The 18,202-nt window shown below is 34.2% G+C and overlaps 1 protein-coding gene across 1 annotated transcript in view; it reads left to right on the top strand.

The window, feature by feature from the left end:
* The first annotated feature begins 3,249 nt into the window (after positions 1 to 3,249).
* LOC106458961 overlaps positions 3,250 to 18,202 on the top strand; it is a 101,229-nt gene continuing 86,276 nt past the window's right edge. The window contains exon 1 of the mRNA XM_022385333.1: positions 3,250 to 3,502. Coding sequence (XP_022241041.1) covers positions 3,401 to 3,502 — 102 coding nt within the window. The 5' untranslated portion in view covers positions 3,250 to 3,400. The remainder of the gene's footprint in view (positions 3,503 to 18,202) is intronic.

The raw sequence follows: 18,202 nt of genomic DNA, 5'->3' as shown, positions 1-18,202 counted from the left end.
TTCGGACAAGTTAATGAGTATTTGTGTGACTGCACTAACATTTTGAAAGCCTTAGGACAAATGATTGTTCTAGATCAAAATAGTGAACTCAGATCTGGACAAGGATTGGGATGATTAGATTGATAGAGAGATATAAAAAATGACGTAATTTTTCTTGTATTTTGTTAAGAAAACTTCCAAGGGCACATAAATTAAACTGTTTAGGAATTAAACTTTAGTTGTTTTCCTGAGAAGGATTCCATAATGTGTTAATTAGCCATTATTTGTTTCAGTTTATCTTCATATCTCCTGCATCTTTCCTCTCTATGTTGGACTATTATTTGAAGTACTTCACTGGTTTTGTCATTCAACCCACTTATTCTTTTTTAGCCCCTACTTCTTCATCATCAAATATGTCGCTATTTCGACAACGCTGGAAATGTAGACGACATTTCATTTCGTCTGGACGGTAGCCAAAAGTGATCGTCAGTAAATGGCGACTTAAACAAATAATCACCAATAAAGCACATTGCAGATCAATAAAAGTTTTAGTCGCCCCTTATTTGTCTTTCTTCACACTGTATTTGGCTATTTTTAGTTGCCCCTTATTTGTCTTTCTTCCCACTGTATTTGGTTATTTTAAGTCGCCCCTTATCTGTCTTTCTTCACACTGTATTTGGCTATTTTTAGTTGCCCCTTATTTGTCTTTCTTCCCACTGTATTTGGTTATTTTAAGTCGCCCCTTATCTGTCCTTCTTCACACTGTATTTGGTTATTTGTAGTCGCCCCTTATCTGTCTTTTTTCATACTGTGTTTGGTTATTTTTAGTCGCCCCTTATCTGTCTTTCTTCACACTGTATTTGGTTATTTGTAGTCGCCCCTTATCTGTCTTTCTTCCCACTGTATTTGGTTATTTTAAGTCGCCCCTTATCTGTCTTTCTTCACACTGTATTTGTTTATTTTAGTCGCCCCTTATCTATCTTTCTTCACACTATATTTGGTTATTTTTAGTCGCCCCTTATCTGTCTTTCTTCACACTGTGTTTGGTTATTGTTATTGCCTATTTCAACATTTCTGAAGAATAATAAGTTTGTCAGCGTTGCTACCATCTTCTGAACTGTCGTTTCAGAGATTTGGTCTCTGTTGCCATTTATCTTGTTTTATCACGTTTCCGCCTGCTGTTAAGCACGTACTAACCAGTTGATAGACAGGCAAAAATGCATATTCCTTCAAGAATATTTCAAATCTTGAATCGTTATATTTCATTAACATTAAAGTTAACTGAGTTTAATTCCCATTCTTTTACTGATGCTACAATATTATTTTCATTTAGCCAAACCAGTTTTTGTCACTAGTTTTGAACGCTTGTGACAAATATATGAAAAAAGTACACGTGTGCACCTAAAACTGAAACTATTTGACTTCCTGATGATATAAACAACCAGAGGCATAATAAAGTTGGCCTGTAAACTAGCTTTTAACCTAGCGTGAAAGTGCTGTTTAATAACTTTAAGTAGTATATATATATATATATACAATTTTGAAAATAACTATGGAAACGGTGCATAACAAGGAATATAAAAGAAAAATACTACAAGAATTCCATCACTTTCTTATGTGAAAAGGAACCGTGTTAGAGAGTGGTCACACGCTGACAGCTTATACTGTGATTGTTCGTCGTCCAAGAAGTCAGAATATGGCACCCCAGTGTAAACCCTATAAAAGTATAGGCACTCTTATACCTCCATCAATAGTTTAAACCAGTCATGTCTCCAGGAAATGAAAATCCTCATGATATCAAATCATGTAAATTTCAAAGAAAACCAAAGTTTTGGCTGGTCAACAATATTTTACGCGAAAAAGTTTGGCAAGACTCCACTATCCAGTAGAGGCTGTATACAAGACTTTGAATAATTTACTTGAAAATGGCAATCTTAGAATTAGTAGAAGGGGTCGAGATATAAAATCGAAACTCTCCAACAGTGATGTTAAGTATGTTCTTTGTCAGATATATCTTGCCAACAACCTTGCCGTAAATACAGATGTGAGTGTGAACTCGAGAACTGTAAGATAATCATTAACACTGAGTCGTTTCAATACACTTGTATCTGCTCGAAAATCGGTGTTGAGAATAGGTAGCCAAACTCATAGGTGAAACGGGAATCAGACCACAAACGGTTGAATGCGGAAATATGGAGACGTGTGCTTTGTATAGATAAATCCAAATTCGATTTATTTATTTATCTATTGCAACATTCAACAACGGAGAAGAGAACGAACGGTATTATAATCAATGTATATTGAAGTTTGATGGGGATCACTAGAAGTTTGGGGCTGTAAAACGCAAATCATTGGGTGGGGATTTATCTTCAGGCAAGAATTTGATTGTATACAACAATTGTGATTAAATTAGATCTTGACTGTGAAGTGGACAATGAAATACTTACAACCATAGCTTGGCCTACAGAAAGTCCTTATAAAAATATTTACGAGGCTGTAGAGGCTTATGTAAAATCTGAAAAAGTCATAAGGCGACCAAACAACTTGCTGAATTAGTGAAGTAATACAGACCATTGGGAAAAGCGTTTTACCATAGTTCATTGATAAAATGTATGGCAACATGAAAACAAGATGAAATAGCCTTTGTGTAGCAAAAAGCTCGTATAAAAATATCAGTTCATTGTACAATTTTTCGATATACATTTTGTAATTTTCTGTTATATCATTTTGTACTTTTGATGAAACCGCCATTGATTTGCTATTACTCATTGTTTGTGGTTCCCGCATGTGTATCACTTAGGTATGTATTTCCATAATTCTTTTCATTATTGTATACATACACATAATGTATTATTATGGATCGAAGAAGAATCATGTGCAAATCGATTAACATAATAACTTCTTTCATATAATTTTGTTACTTTCGTAAAAACCTAACCGTACTTCATTGACATTCGACCTGATGAGCATCCTGTAAGAGTAGGAGACTCTCACTGCCTTGACTAAAGACAGCTCGTCAACAGTCGTGAAATCTCTGCTAGACAAATCTAACGGAAATATTGCTTCGTTAACAGAAATATATCAACCCCCTCCCATCTCTGAGTTTTTCTTTACCCTTATCCGTCTGGCACAAGTCCAGGCTGATTTTGAATGAAACGAGGCTTTGAATATTGACTTATGGCTCCCTCACCTCAGCGGCCCGCGCATTCGATTGGTTTAGACTCCGCCTCTTACGTTGCGGCTGCTGCACGCGCTTAGTGTACATTTGGTCACTGTCGTCTTCACAAGTCTTTGACAAAACACGACCTTTCACGTGTTTTATTAACAAAGCAGTGGTAAGATGTGTTGCTGTGGGCAAAAGGCTCATAAGTGACAACAAGATACCTGACGTTTTACTCGTTTCCTTGTGACCGACACCGTCATGTTTTTACTGTCACTCTATGCTGTGGCTGTCACTCTGGGTGTGTGTATTTACTGGTTCCTGCATAATGGCCCAGGACGGAGACTACGGGTGCTTCACCAGGTAGATTATTTGATTCTTTACGTTTACTTATACCTCACTAACGTATCCAGTATTTATGTTTCTGTTTCAAATATTTTACAGTTGTTTCACGCTCATTCGTAGATATTTAGTTGAATTCATAGTGTTAACTGTTTCGATTACTTTCAGTGTTAAGTTAGGTGAAATTATTTGATTCAGTGAGTAAGTTAAAACACAAACAATAAATAACATTTAAAAACAAACGGGATTTTAGCAAAATAATAAAGATAAGAATTCATGGATGAAATACTTTTAAATTTATTACGCGTTGTTAGTAGAGCTAGGAGATTACTTAGCTAGGTGGCCTGTAAGTTAGATAAAAAGATAAAAAAAACAGAAAAATAACTAAAGTATATCTCTAAAGTCTATGCATTACTATCATTAATAGTTTGTAAAAAAAAACACCTTTTTTTAAAAACAACATTGGCCTGAAATATAAGCAATGTTGACCAAATAAACTGTAGACATTTTTCTCTTTTCTTAACCTGTTAAAGTGATATATTCTTTAATATTTTGCAAGTTATATTAAGAAAATAATAATATTTAAGATCAACATATCAAACTCGCTAAGTACAGCCTGTTTTTTTGGAGACAATTATTAAAGCCATCTGTAAGGTCTCTAAGTCCATTCAGTAATAGAATCATCGGGAGTAAAATATACGTACGTTGGGTATACTTTGTTTTGCCCATATTTATGGGATTGCATTCTTATCTATTTTCTACATGTAAGAGATTTTACAATGCACCATGTTCGTTTACTAGGACAACCTGAACACAAAAAGTAATGGAATTTAATCAAGGTTGAAATATTCCATTTGGAAAGTTGTTGTTCAGTAAAAAGTTAATGGAAGCAAAGGAACACCCACTGTAAACGGAATATATATGATTTGTTAAGCTTTATGATATTTTTTTAAGAAGTAACTTAGAGTAAACTTGTAAATTCTATTAGTAGTCATGCTGTTTTTCTTAATGGTTCTAATTATTGATATTTATCTTAGGATACCATTAAAAAAGCGTAAAATAATATCAAATTTTCTGTAAGCTCCCAGGAATTTTTTGTTTTTAATAAATATCACATTTTATCTTTCTTTTTGTCATAGAACAAACGCTATGAATAACTAATTACTTTCGTATGAAAATAGATAGATTATCTTCGAGGCATAATATTTTATCATAACCCAACTGCATCCTCATTTCACATGCCACTGAATCCCCCTTAGGACAGAAACGACCACCGGGCCTATTCCGATAATTAATACTTTGGTAAAATATCCTTAAATTAAGCCCTATTTTGTTAAAAGTTTTCAAGATTTTCAAGAATTTTCTAATTTGAATATATTGGCAATCAAAACTTTGTATATTTACCAAACTTTCTAAAAATTCGTTTTGTAGGCTTCCTTCCAGACACCAAATAACTTTTTTTCTAAATATTCTATTTAAGCCTACCAAACATAGATTTTTAAATCATAATAATATCATGTAATAACCCTGAACTAGGAGGCCGGATATGATTTAACTTCAAATATTAAAGTCGGGCACATCAAGTAATTTAGTGAATTAAAAATATATTTCGGTTCCGAGACGAAACTCTTAACTGGAATGGCTCGATCTTCTTTGTAATTTCCAAAAAAAAATCAATTTAATATATAAATGTAAATATAGATATATATATATCATAAAGGAAGCCTGACAGAAACGTAACTAAGCTTTCAAAGCGTTCTCTATTTCTTGTGAGATTTCTCTGTGATAAGTGAAGGCGCCCATTTTCCATGAAAGCTGGAAAATATTCGTGATAGAAAAAAAGCAAAACAAAGTTCTTTTGTGAATTAAAGACCGTTTATTACTAAAACGGTTTTATTTCGCAGTAGTGATAAAATCAAGAACTTTTCGGTATAAATATTTACCCTTGCTTCACAGATGAAATGAATACTCCGTATTAGACTACAGTGAAAAGTTCTGTGAAAATGATGAACAGCCTTTAAAATCATATATATTTTGTACTTAGCTGATGAATACATCGCAAAATGAATCACACACACACTGCAGGGGTTCATCGGTACATATTTGAAATTATTGAAGACTTTTCCACTGTTACTTAACTACGCTCCAAAAAGAAAATACGCAAATGATTCCTCTCTGTACAGAAATAGCAGAGTGTTTCGTCTAAAGACGTGCAAATTAAAAGTTTACGTGTGCAATGCTAGTGACGTTAAGATAGCTTTCTTAAGTTGCTGAGAATCACAGGAGGTAGTTTGTTGATCAGTAGGCCTGCTTTCTCGCCAATCACCTTTCTACTTCTCTCCTAATTGTTTAACCTCTATACTTCCAATTTCACAAAACCATTCTACTTCTCTGCTAATTTTTGAACATCTATACCTCATATTCCACAAAACCGTTCTACTTCTCTGCTAATTTTTGAACCTCTATACCTCCAATTCCACAAAACCGTTCTACTTCTCTGCTAACTGTTGAACCTCTATAGTATTATATTCATTGGATAGAAATAATAAACAAGAATTATTCTTTAGAAGACATGAATCATTTTAAACTTTATTTTATTTTGACGAGTTTACTTTTATCTGTCAATAAAAAAATATATTTTAGAATTCCAATTTTTACGATATCCATTTATCTCAAGTGGACGATTTATTTTGTAACATCTTCTCAGATATAAAGTGCACCATTGATAGACAACCTTTCGGACTTAGTCATTATTCATCTTGAGCCACATTGACAAAAAAGGAAGATGAACACATAAGCTCATTAAAAGAAGAAGAAAACAAGCAGTTATTTTGGTTTTATTGCAAGCTGATATAAAAATAAAGCATGTGGAATTTCTGGAGTTAAATTACTTTTAAAGAACGGTTCAGTTTTTTTTTTGTAAGATAATTTTCACTATTTATTCAGTAAATACAATCTTCTTCTTTTTTACGGCCGGATTCCCTTCCTGACGCCAACCATCCCCTAATTTAGCAGTGTAAGACTAGAGGGAAGGCTGCTAGATGTCTGTATGCCGGACATCCATATTCTTGTAGGTCGATACACTGTATCCCTAGTTGCCTCTGCAGTGTCCAAGTATTCTCTTTCCCCTTTGTATAGATCTTGACATAATCCTTGCAGAGTCTTTGTTTTATTCTTAGTAGGTCCATAAACGAATGATCACCATCAGATGCCATGGTACACCCACCGCCAGCTCTTGGGCTACTCTTTTACCAACGAGTTAGGATTGACTGTCACTTTATAACGCCCCCACGGCTAAAAGGGCGAGCACGTTTGGTGGGATGGGGGCGCGAACCCGCGACCCGCAGATTGCGAGTCGAGCGTCCTACCCACCTGGCCATGCCGGGCCATTCACTAAATAGATAATTTTAGATAATTAATATTTAATGTTAGATAATTTTCACTATTTGTTCAATGAATACAATAGTGTATGGTAATTTTCGCTGTTTATCAAGTCAGTACAATATTGTATGGGGATTTTCATAGTTAATCACGCAAAAACATTTGTTTTGATTTACAGTCTTGCTCTCACCTCTTGTTTGTATTGTAAGCCTATTTGTGAAACGGCATTTAACATTGATAAATACATCTACTGTTGAATTTTACTCTCACTTTTCAGACCGTCTGGGAAAAAGACAACTAACGTAATTATTTTGTTTGGTTGTTTTTGAATTTAGCCCAAATTTACTCAAGGGCTATTTATGTTAGCCGTCCCCAATTTAGTAGTGGTAGACGAGATGGAAAGCACTTAGTCAAAACTATCCACCAATAACTCTTGGGCTAATCTTTCGCCAACGACTAGTGGGATTGACCGTAAAATTATAATGCCATCACGAGTGAAAGGGCGAGCATGTTCGGTGACGGAGATTCAAACCCTCGACCAGCATATTCTGAGCCGAGTGCCCTAACCACCAGGTCATATCAGGATTGATAATTTTGAATAGCAGGTATTTCTTCATTGTTCTATATGGCCTATTATGAGCAAGAAAACAGTTTAACCCGATTCAAAAACAAACAATGGGTAAATCGTTTCTGAGCAATATGAGCGTGTTGAAAAATCAGTTAAATAATAACGCTGCATATTTATTCATAATATTTTTAAGTATTTGATTTCGTTTATAGTTAAACCTGTGTTTGTTTTTGAGATACTGTGAAACGAAGCCTTTATTCCGTAATACAAGAGACAACAAGCAGATTTATGGGTTAACCCCCTACTGTAGGCTTATGAGCATTAGTCTCTTGGAGTGAAGTGAAGATAGGATTAAAGGCGTAAACATTGAACTGCCCTAGTTTGACGGTTCCCGGTAAGCTTTTCAATAATAAGTTTGCTCGCCGCTGGACTGTCTATATAATGGTGTACCCGATTGCATGTATTCAGTTCACATAAAGTCTGATAGAGCTATGACAATAACCTGACACTGATAATGGTGCCATTATCTTCTTCTGTGTGATACGTATTTGTTAGTCACGCAAATTTCGTCTAAGGTTTTTTATCTGTCAAATTCAGAACTTAGAAACAAGCTAAAGAAAGGATAGATTTTTTAAATCTTAGACAGTAATAACATCGTCACGCTTACTGAGTAACAAAACGAAACAATTTGAAATCCCCTTTCATTAGTCTTATAACATCAATTACGAACAGGCAGACCAATCCTTTGATAATCAGAGATATGTAGGTTTAAACACAGATGGGTATACGGACAGTAGAACTGAGGTACGTATGTTAACAGAGAAACGCTAGAAAAAAAAAAGGCATCCGGAAATTAATAGGAACTGTTCTAATCATCCACGTAACTTACGACAAGGATTTGGTTTATATTTTTGAAGCAAATAATCAAGATTATCCCTTACAATTAATGAGATAACTTGACAAGACTAACAGTATTCTCGTAGCCCATAAAACCCGCCATTCTCTAATACAAGAAGAGATCTAAGAGTAGGTTTCTCAAGGTCGTTTGGTAAAATAATATTTCTCTTAGAAACGAAAACACTCTTTATCCACTATCTTTCTTCTCACTTCACATCGGCTTCTTTGTGGTGTAACAACAATACGCGAAATAAATTCGACAAACAATAGACGAATACTTTTTATTTTGTATGCGCGTACACTAGCCGGTAACGTATTTTGCGACATGGTACGTGAAAATGAATGACTAAATCAAGTAGGAGATTGGCGCATTTGGCGAAAAAAAAAATTAGTGAGATGATAATAGTTTATCGCGAATTTTATGCGATAATTTAAATATAAATGTCACAATGCTATCAAATTTATTTTTTGACACTGATTGGCAGAGGGTGGGGGGAACTTTTGTTGCATATTTATTCAAATTTTCTTATATTTTGTAGGCAGATACTTCTCCATGCTTAGCAGATAATGTTTTGTGGCATATTGTAACATGTTTTATATATCTGGTTGATTGTTTACATACAATGTAAAATGCAAATAACCATATGCATGTACAATATCGGAAAAGTGGCATTGCTTACACCAATTCTTTTTAGCTACTATATCAATTTTGTATGTGTTTATAATATTTATGCCTGAATAAAGTTTTGTTTTTCATTTTTATATCTTAAAGTTGTTGGCTGTTCAAGTATTATTTATAGTAATAATAATCAAATTATCGAAGTTCAAGTGTTTTGGATGTATGATGTTACCAGAACAACCTCTAATTTTCGAAATAGCAGAGCTTTAAAGAAAAGTAGGATTGGGGGTGAGGGTTCCAGAGTTCTTCCCATTACTTGTTAAATTTAGGTAATTTTCGAAAATTGATAATTGTTATCTCAAAATAACCGATGGTCAACCAGGGAAAGTCTCTAGCCATTAGATACAGCCTGATTATTTACATTGCATTTATATTGAAAGCTCTTGTTTGTTTTTGTTTTTTTTTAAGTTAAGCACAAAGCTACACAATGGGCTATCTGTGCTCTGCCCACCACGGGTATCGAAACCCGGTTTCTAGCGTTGTAAGTCCGCAGACATACCGCTGTGCCACTGAGGGGCTTGAAAGCTCTTAATTGTTTTTCTAATATTTCTTAAATGTTTTATAATTGAAGAAGAAAACATAAATGATTTAATAACACACGAAAAAAAGTCCTTATTACAAGCATATCTAGTTCTACATTGGTGTTAAACCGGTGAATAAGTGATTATTTATAAAATGTCTTGATTAACGAATTTCCATCACCAAAATAATGAAAAGATAAAAATTTAAATATAAAACAAAATTAATACAATTCCTAGACTACTTACTCTTCAACGCATTTATGTACCCCACCCATCACATTTATATTGTCAAAATATATCTCACAGTCGTTACTTGTCATCCTTCTGCTTATGTTTTGCACACATCCTTCTGCAAAGTATCTGTATGCTTTCAGTGACTTGTAAGCACGTATTCTTTCTTTGCCAAAGGTTTTGTTTCTGCTCAAAATCAGATATGCTTTCAATTCCCTGAGTCAAAATCCGGGATCCTGCTTAAATTTCTTTCTCTTTTCGAAACCAAGCACAAAAATCATTATTTTGGAAAGGATCTGGTGCTACTGTGTGCATAACACGGGAAGTTTTACTACAAATTTTGAAAGTACCGTGCACAAGTTAATCATGTCTTGAAGTATACTGGAATAACTCAACCTCCAAGTTTTATTCAATCTCGTAAGTTTACGTGCATCTCGAGAATTAAGCGCTTGAGCTACATAGAAAATGATAAGAGTAGATAGGTACTTGTTGGAAAGTAGTCTATCAGATCCGAGGATTAAGTTTATTTGGGATTATATTCAATCCTAAGGTATAATGTAACTTCTTTAAGTTTCGTATCACCAAATAAACCCCATTAATAATAAAATAGGAGGAAAATCAGTGCTTCTGACTTTATTTTCACACATGACTAACATGTTAGTCTAAAACCAGGCGAATTGTATCAGATCAAACTTGAGGGTTAACTTTACTTATGATTATATTCAATCAGTGCTTCTAAAAATTCACATTACCAATGAAACCCAATTACTAAAGTAAATGGAAACCATAATTTTCGACTTTATCTATACACAAACAACATGTTAGACACCCTCCTGAGATTAGTTTAATAAATTACCTAGTAATCAGGCTACATGTAGCAATAGACAAGCCTTGCTTGAGCTTTATAGCCTTCTAATGTGAAAGACAAGTAAGTCCTAAAATCAAGATTAAAGAGTTCAACATTGGTTCAAGATTATAATCATCTAGAACTTGTAATGAAGTACAGAAACGTGAAGTAAGTTTAACAAAAAAAGTGCGATTGAAAATATATTTATATATATAATTTTATAGAGGGGTATAGTTTATTAGGATTCTAAATCTCCATGAACATTGTCCATTAGTTTTTCATGTTTGTTAATGGTTAGATATTGTAAATGAATTGAAACAAAGGGAATGGTATGGGAAAAATTAATTATCAGTGTAGCAATATTAAGTTCAGCTTTAAATATGAAGAAAAATTCACGATGTGAAAATCACGCTATACTAAAGGGGGGGGGGGCAAGACTGATGCCAAAAGTGAAAATTATAAAATGAAGCAAAATTGAAAGTTACAGAAGCTACTCAGCACGTTTGGCTGAAATTGACAACGGATTAGAACACCAGTCGCTTCATGCCTTTTCCTCAACCTTTGCTTTTATTACAAATCAATACCATTTACCACGAAACTCCCTAAAGTCTATCAGAAATCGACAGTGAGGGGTATCTGGGGCATGTACGCCTATTTCTATTGAATGAGATTTAATAAGTTATGGATAGTTGGCAATTTTCCAAGTCCCTATAAGGTTTCTAGCAGAAGTATCTAATTTGTTTCAAATCAGAAAATCGTTGTTGAGTTCAGAAATATTCCTTCTGTTTCAGATCCCAAGAGGACACAAGAAAATTAGCATCACATATATTTTTTAATTATTTCTCAACAATTCTGTCATCACTGTCTATATAATGATCTGCCTATCACGTAGCTCTTTATTTATCTTTATATATATATATATATAACCATATTTTAATGTTTCTCCAGCTGTTACGACTTACATCACAAATATACATTTTATCTGCCTATAAAGTTTATTATATCACATACAAGTACTTTATCTACATAAAAACAGTTGTTTCCTCATATTAAAAAATGTGTTGTGAAGACTAATACTAAAACAGATTCCAGATGACTCTGTAAGGTACTCTAAGTTACTACATTTGTAATGATTTGTCTTTCGGATTATTTAAGCTTCGTGATTATGGTTTCTCATTTATTTTAGTTAAGACGCTAAAAATTGAGTTTTAATACCTGCAGTGGGCAGAGCACAGAGACCTCATAGTGTAGCTTTGTGTTTAACAACAAACAAACAAAATATTTCTTTCGGACTTTCCCTTAAGTTGTTATTACTTCAGTAATTTTAATATAAGATAATTCGCTATAACGAAGAGTGGGCTATTGTATGAACACTAATTCAGCGATAGAAGGCATGTATTTGACATCTACAAGAGAAGTTCCCTCCCTAATACCCACCTATTTGTTATACCAAGTCTTAATGTGTAGAACGCCTTAGTTATATCATAGCCTTACCTTTTAACCAAGAAATATTGGAATGGATTTACCTGTGTGTGTGTGTGTTGTTGTTGTTTGTGATGCTGTTTAGCTGTTTTTTGATACGTCAACATTTTTTTCCCCTGTAATACCTCGGGTTTTGTTACAAGAACTGTTCTTGTCAACTTGATTCACTTTTTTATGGTGTTAACTGACAAAGGATAGATGGACCTATGATGATTAATCTACTCTTACGTAGTTTAACTTTTGGCTAATGCAACACTTAGCATTTCAAAATAGCCACGTGTATTACAGGTGATAAAAACGTGGTCCAAAATTTCGAATATGTTTATCAATATGATTATTTGTGTGTGTGTTTCATACGTTTTTCACATTCAGTTGAGTTGCATCAACTTGCAAGACTAGCACAAGAAATGCTTTGGTGTTACCTCAGAGATTATTAACAGCTCACGATCAAGGACATTTAATATCGTCTACCGTAAATTGATGAGTTCGTCTTCCTTGGTCCTATGTTATATAATCGTACAATAAGATGTTATGTATTTCAACAAATCTAATCCATTGATTGTCTATAGCATATCCTGAAAATGAGGTACTTTATATAACAAAAGTTTATCAGCTAGCGTTATCGAAAACCCCATTAGGGATACATTACTGGTTATAGCTGATCAGCAGTGAAGATATAATATGTGTTATTATCTCGAACGTCCTCCAAGCTAATGGGGTGTCCGTCGTAGAGCTCGTTTTCATAATGGACCTTGGTTAGGCTATTATCCTGTGTTTAAGTTTCTGAAGTGGGATTGGAGATACTTTCAAACATTTAAACAAAATAAAATGTTAAATAGTAGCGTGATTCTAGAAATTCATCGTGACACGATTTGTTTGAAGCTATTAATACGTGTGTTTTCCTACAATGGAAGCCTGGGTTAATTTTGTTTTTATATTGGAAACGTATAACACGTGTCTCAAAATATCTCTAACATTTTTCTTTTGTATATTTAACGTTTTATGAAAATATGATTTTGTCCGTAAGGCAGAAATAAAGTACCAATAGTTCCTCAAAGTGATATGCGTTGTGACTAGGTTGCAATTTAAGATTAAAATCAGTAAAGTAAACATAGGCTTGGGCAACATATATATATATATAAAAACTATATTTATTATATTTATGTATTAGTTTCTCCAGATAAACAGAATATTAAATGTAATCGTAATATTTTATATCTTAAACAAACATCCAAAAATGGAAATTATGTAGGCCTCACTTAATACGTGCATGTCTCGTGTAGGCGGAATAACAATGATATTTAGTATTTAAGTAAAAGTAGCAAATATACTTAAAGTTCATCAACCATCTACAGACAGACACCTAGTTGTTGACTCTAGACCTATCAATCGACAGGTAGATAAAACAAACCTTTGTCAGAAAAGTTAATTTATAATTTCGGTGTTCTTGTATTTATCAATTTCATCATGCGTGAAACTATTTATGCTGAATTGTCTTTAAACACAGAATACAGAGAGAATTAACAAATGAATATGACAATTTGCATAAAAGGAGTAGATGGATGGATGGAAGGAAGGATGAAAAAAATTGATAGATAAAAAGTTGATAAAAGATTAAGTATGCTTTCAATGTAACAAGGAAAAGAATGAAATTACAAATAGAACTGTGGATTAAAATACTGTTGACAACAAATTGTATTTCTGTAGTTTTAATACATTTTGGCAACTCAGCCTGTTAGTTTTCTATATAGCTGCGTACGTTAAGGTATGTAACCTCTATTGATGAAGAAACTCCTAAACTTCCAGAAAAATGTTGTTTTTTTTTTGTTTGTACAAAGTTTAGAGTAACTTTTGTGAAATCTAACAGTGATTTATTGGGAACGTTTTACGTTACTGGTCTCACTACGAAGCCTGTAAGCAACGGTTACACACGTTCAATGTTCTCGTTATTTTGTATCGCAGGTAGAAGTAAAAAACTAAAAAAGATATCCCGGCGTTTTAGTTGATTACGTTCGCCTGGAAGCTGTAAATCTATATGTAACGGTTTAGATATGACTTTAGGTGTTCATTTTAGCGACTTGTCAGTTTTCAATCATCAAAAGCTGAAACAAAGATGTCGCCCATTGTTAATAAAACACCTTAAAATGAAACGTCTAATTGAAATATTGTACAGAGATATAATTTGTGAAAGCCTTTGTAATTATGTTTAGGCGACTACATTGTCCTCTTTTTACAAGAGTTATTTCAAATAGATACTTCACATTTCAAACTATTCTTTGAAATACTATAGTTGATAGGTGGCGCTGGTGAACGTTGCGATAACGAAATAAGCACAGCAGATTGTTTCAAAATGTTTTAATTAAAGAAATTATACATTTATGATATCATTCTATAACAATAGAGGATTTTAGGAGCCACCATCTGGATGATTTATCAAATTGGTAACTTTATACTTGCCGAACATTGTATGTCTAACATGTTCACATGCTCTGGAAAGCTGTATATGGTTCATTACCTTTTTTTCACTTTTATCACTTTTAGAATTGAATGGAGCCCTACATTCTGTGCTGTTTACTTGATATTTTATCCACAAGATACTGGTTGAAGAATATACGTCGCTAGATTCTGCAGAACATGATTTCTAAAAGGGTACACTTTGGATTTTAAGCATATGATACACAACTGTTTGTTTGTTTGAAGTTAAGCACAGAGCTACACAATGGACTATCTGTACTCTTCTAGCGTTGTAAGTCCGCAGACATACTGCTGTACCACTGGGGGCGATACACAACGCAAAAAGTTCAATATTAGGCAGCAAGTGCTACTAACTATTTAAAGTTCTAAATTATAGATGGTTATCCCTAAACCTGAGGGTCTCTGACTCGGTTGTTTAGCTCATGTGTAGTATAAAGTAGCTTTCAGGTTGAAAACAACAAATGCTAAGATCGACAGAGACAATGATTCTGTTCAGAAAACCGATCGAGGCCCATGAAACTCCTATTGTCCTTTTCTGCTCTATATATATATATATATACATAGAGCATCAATATACATGACTTGAGGAGCTTTGTTCGGATACGTTGGAGCTCCTGGTACTTTTCGAAGATGTTATTCTTGAATTGAATTGTATTTTTCGTCAATTTTAATTTGAGGAAGGAAGTACATAATTTTGTACAATATGCTCATACATATTCTATCTAATTCAAGTCCATTGTTTAAACTTTTTTGTTTTTGTTTTTTTAATTTATTACTTTTTTTTAGTTCTTCTCTTCTTGTCTTCCGGTGTATCATGGGTAAGTCTCATGGCTTATGATGCTAAATATTGAGTTTTGATACCAGCAATGAGCAGATTCTAGATAGCCCATTGTGTAGTTTTGTGCTTAACATCAAACAAACATGTACAGTTCTCTTCTTCTTCTTCCTCTTTTACAAATTATTCAATGTGCCTGCACATTTCTTTGTTCATTTTTCATTTCATCATCTTCCAATCATCTTCCAAATCCATTCATTTCCTTGCTGCTATTATTATTTTTCAATTCGTTCATATGGTTTCTTATTTTTTTGCATCTCTTCACACTCCCATATATATGTTCCATTGTATATATATATATTTTTTCTTACATCGTCTACATTTCCAATCTTTCTGACTCTTCCGTTTTTCTCTGGCCTCCATCTTAACCTGGGACATTGTTTAATGTTTTCTTTTTTCTCATTTATTTGTCAAATATTCCATCTCTCCAATTTCTTCTTTTATTTTATAATTTGTACAATAGGAAAACTGTTTTTCTGCAATTCTGTATACCGAGCTTGAGTATGTTATATTAAAATGATTTTGGAGATTCACCACGTCGTTACTGTCCGATCGTGTTCTGTTTGTCTACCGTGCACCTTTTTTGACAGAACCGCTGCAGCGTAATTTCCACTGTAACATGATGCTATACTCAAAGACAACACTCCATGCTGAGGATCTCTATAAACTATCTTTGAATACCTGTTTCGTTTTCGGTTGCTTGAATTATGCGACGGTTAAACGGATATGATATGTCGTGGAAGCAATTTATGTACACGTGACTTCTTGATTATGTTGCATACTGTCGCCTGAGGCACGTGGGCGGCCTTGGCTACTGACCTTTGTGCTCTTGGAATCTCGCCTTTTACACGGCATTGCATTTGCTTACCGCGGCTGGAGTGCGACTTGCTTCGGGTTTCTTTTTTGGATTGTCCTGGTGCCCCAAGTTGATCCATATTCCTTTAATCTCCAAAACCATTAAATACAAGAAAATACACACCTGACTTGCTGATTTGCTTATTCAAAATTGTTTTAATCTAATACACTCAATCCTCTTTATTTTATTATATCGCCCCCCCCCCAGTAGCACAGCAGTACGACTGCGGACTTACAATGCTAGAAACCATTGTGAAGCTTTGTGCTTAACTTCAAACAAACAAACAATTGTCCTATCTTCATTTTCATCATTTTTTCTGTATAACTGTTGTATCTTCTTGCTCCTGAAGCACATACATTTTTTCTGTATTTCCAACGTTTTCCAATACTCTTCTACTCTCCATCCCCATTTATTCTTCCTGTAATTTTTTATTCCTCTTATTATCTCTGTTAAACATTTTTGACCACCTTTTTTCCTAATACTTAATGAAACATATCCCAAAACTCTTTTCATATCTTTATTTCCGTATTCAATCTTCCTATTTATAACATCCACACATGATTAGGTGTATTTCTATCTATTTCTAGTACCAATTTTATGTATCTTCTCTGCAACTTCTGTGGCCCGGGTCGCGGGTTTGAATCCCCATCACTCCAAGCATGCTCGCCCTTTCAGCCGTGGGGGCGTTATAATGTGACGGTCAATCCCACTATTCGTTGGTAAAAGAGTAGCCCAACAGTTGGTGGTGGGTAGTGATGACTAGCTGCCTTCCCTCTAGTCTTAACTGCTAAACTAGAGACGGCTAGCGCAGATAGCCCTCGTGTAGCTTTGCGCGAAATTCAAAAAACAAACAAACAAGCAGCTTTTGTACCTTCTTTTCTTTATTCTGTCCCCATGCGTTACCACTGATCCAACTAGTACATCAAAGAGTTAAATATTTCTGCCTAACGCTATTTATTCCACTTGTCCTTGATATACTCCATGCTATATTTAAAGCTCTGCCGAAAATGCTTATCTCTTAATTGTTTGAAAATTGCATAGATTTCTTCGACACTCCCTAAGTTTCGTAAGGCTGGTGATTTGTAATAATAGCCGTAACGTTCACAATACACTTGTATTGAGTTTCTTTGCCTTCTTACTTTTCTAGATTGGAACTAAATAATTATAATACGTGCTGTTCCATCTTGTTAACTTTTCACAGGATAGGTAACTTGTATTATCAAAGTTATGGTCAGTTAGACATGGGAATCTAAACTGTCCAAATGTGCTTTACAACTGTAGTTTACTTTGTAAAACATTTTCATTGGTAGCCGTCGTTTCGAAAAGGTCCAAGCAGTTAAAGAAATTCTTCGACGTCATTGAGGTATGCAGACATACAAATAAGACATCGAATTTCTATTTTGTTTCCATTTCATATGGCTTAGTCGTAACGTTGTATTTGTATAAGCCTTAAAAATATGAGTAGCTCAAGACCAAATTTCTATGTGTTTCTTCATTATTTTTCGAATAAATCCAAAGTAAACCCTATTTTCACGTGTGGTAAACGGCCACGTCAGAGACCACAGGATTCGGGATGGTCATCCCTAATTTAGCTACTCTTAACTGAATGGCGACATTGGCAATTACAACTATATCCCCTCAATAGCTGGTAATGCGGAACGTGTTCAACGGTATATCGTATATCAAAGTTTATACCTTCGGATTTTAGCCTAGCGAGCTTTTCACTAGGGCATTCTGAGTGTACCAACTCATAAAATATAACTTTCAGATGAATAATTCTAGTCTGATTGAAAGCCAATTTTACATGTTAAAGTTAGCATACGTCGGTGATTCAGCGTTAAATCTAAGGCTTATAACAACGCTAAATATCAGGTTTTGATACCCGCATGATGTATTAGAGCGCAGATGACCCCTTGTGTAGTCTTGTGCTTAACAAAAAAAAAACATGC

The sequence above is a fragment of the Limulus polyphemus genome, unplaced genomic scaffold, assembly GCF_000517525.1.
Source record: "Limulus polyphemus unplaced genomic scaffold, Limulus_polyphemus-2.1.2 Scaffold538, whole genome shotgun sequence".
In the NCBI taxonomy this organism is placed as follows: domain Eukaryota; kingdom Metazoa; phylum Arthropoda; class Merostomata; order Xiphosura; family Limulidae; genus Limulus; species Limulus polyphemus.
This window is presented reverse-complemented; position numbering and strand designations above follow the sequence as displayed.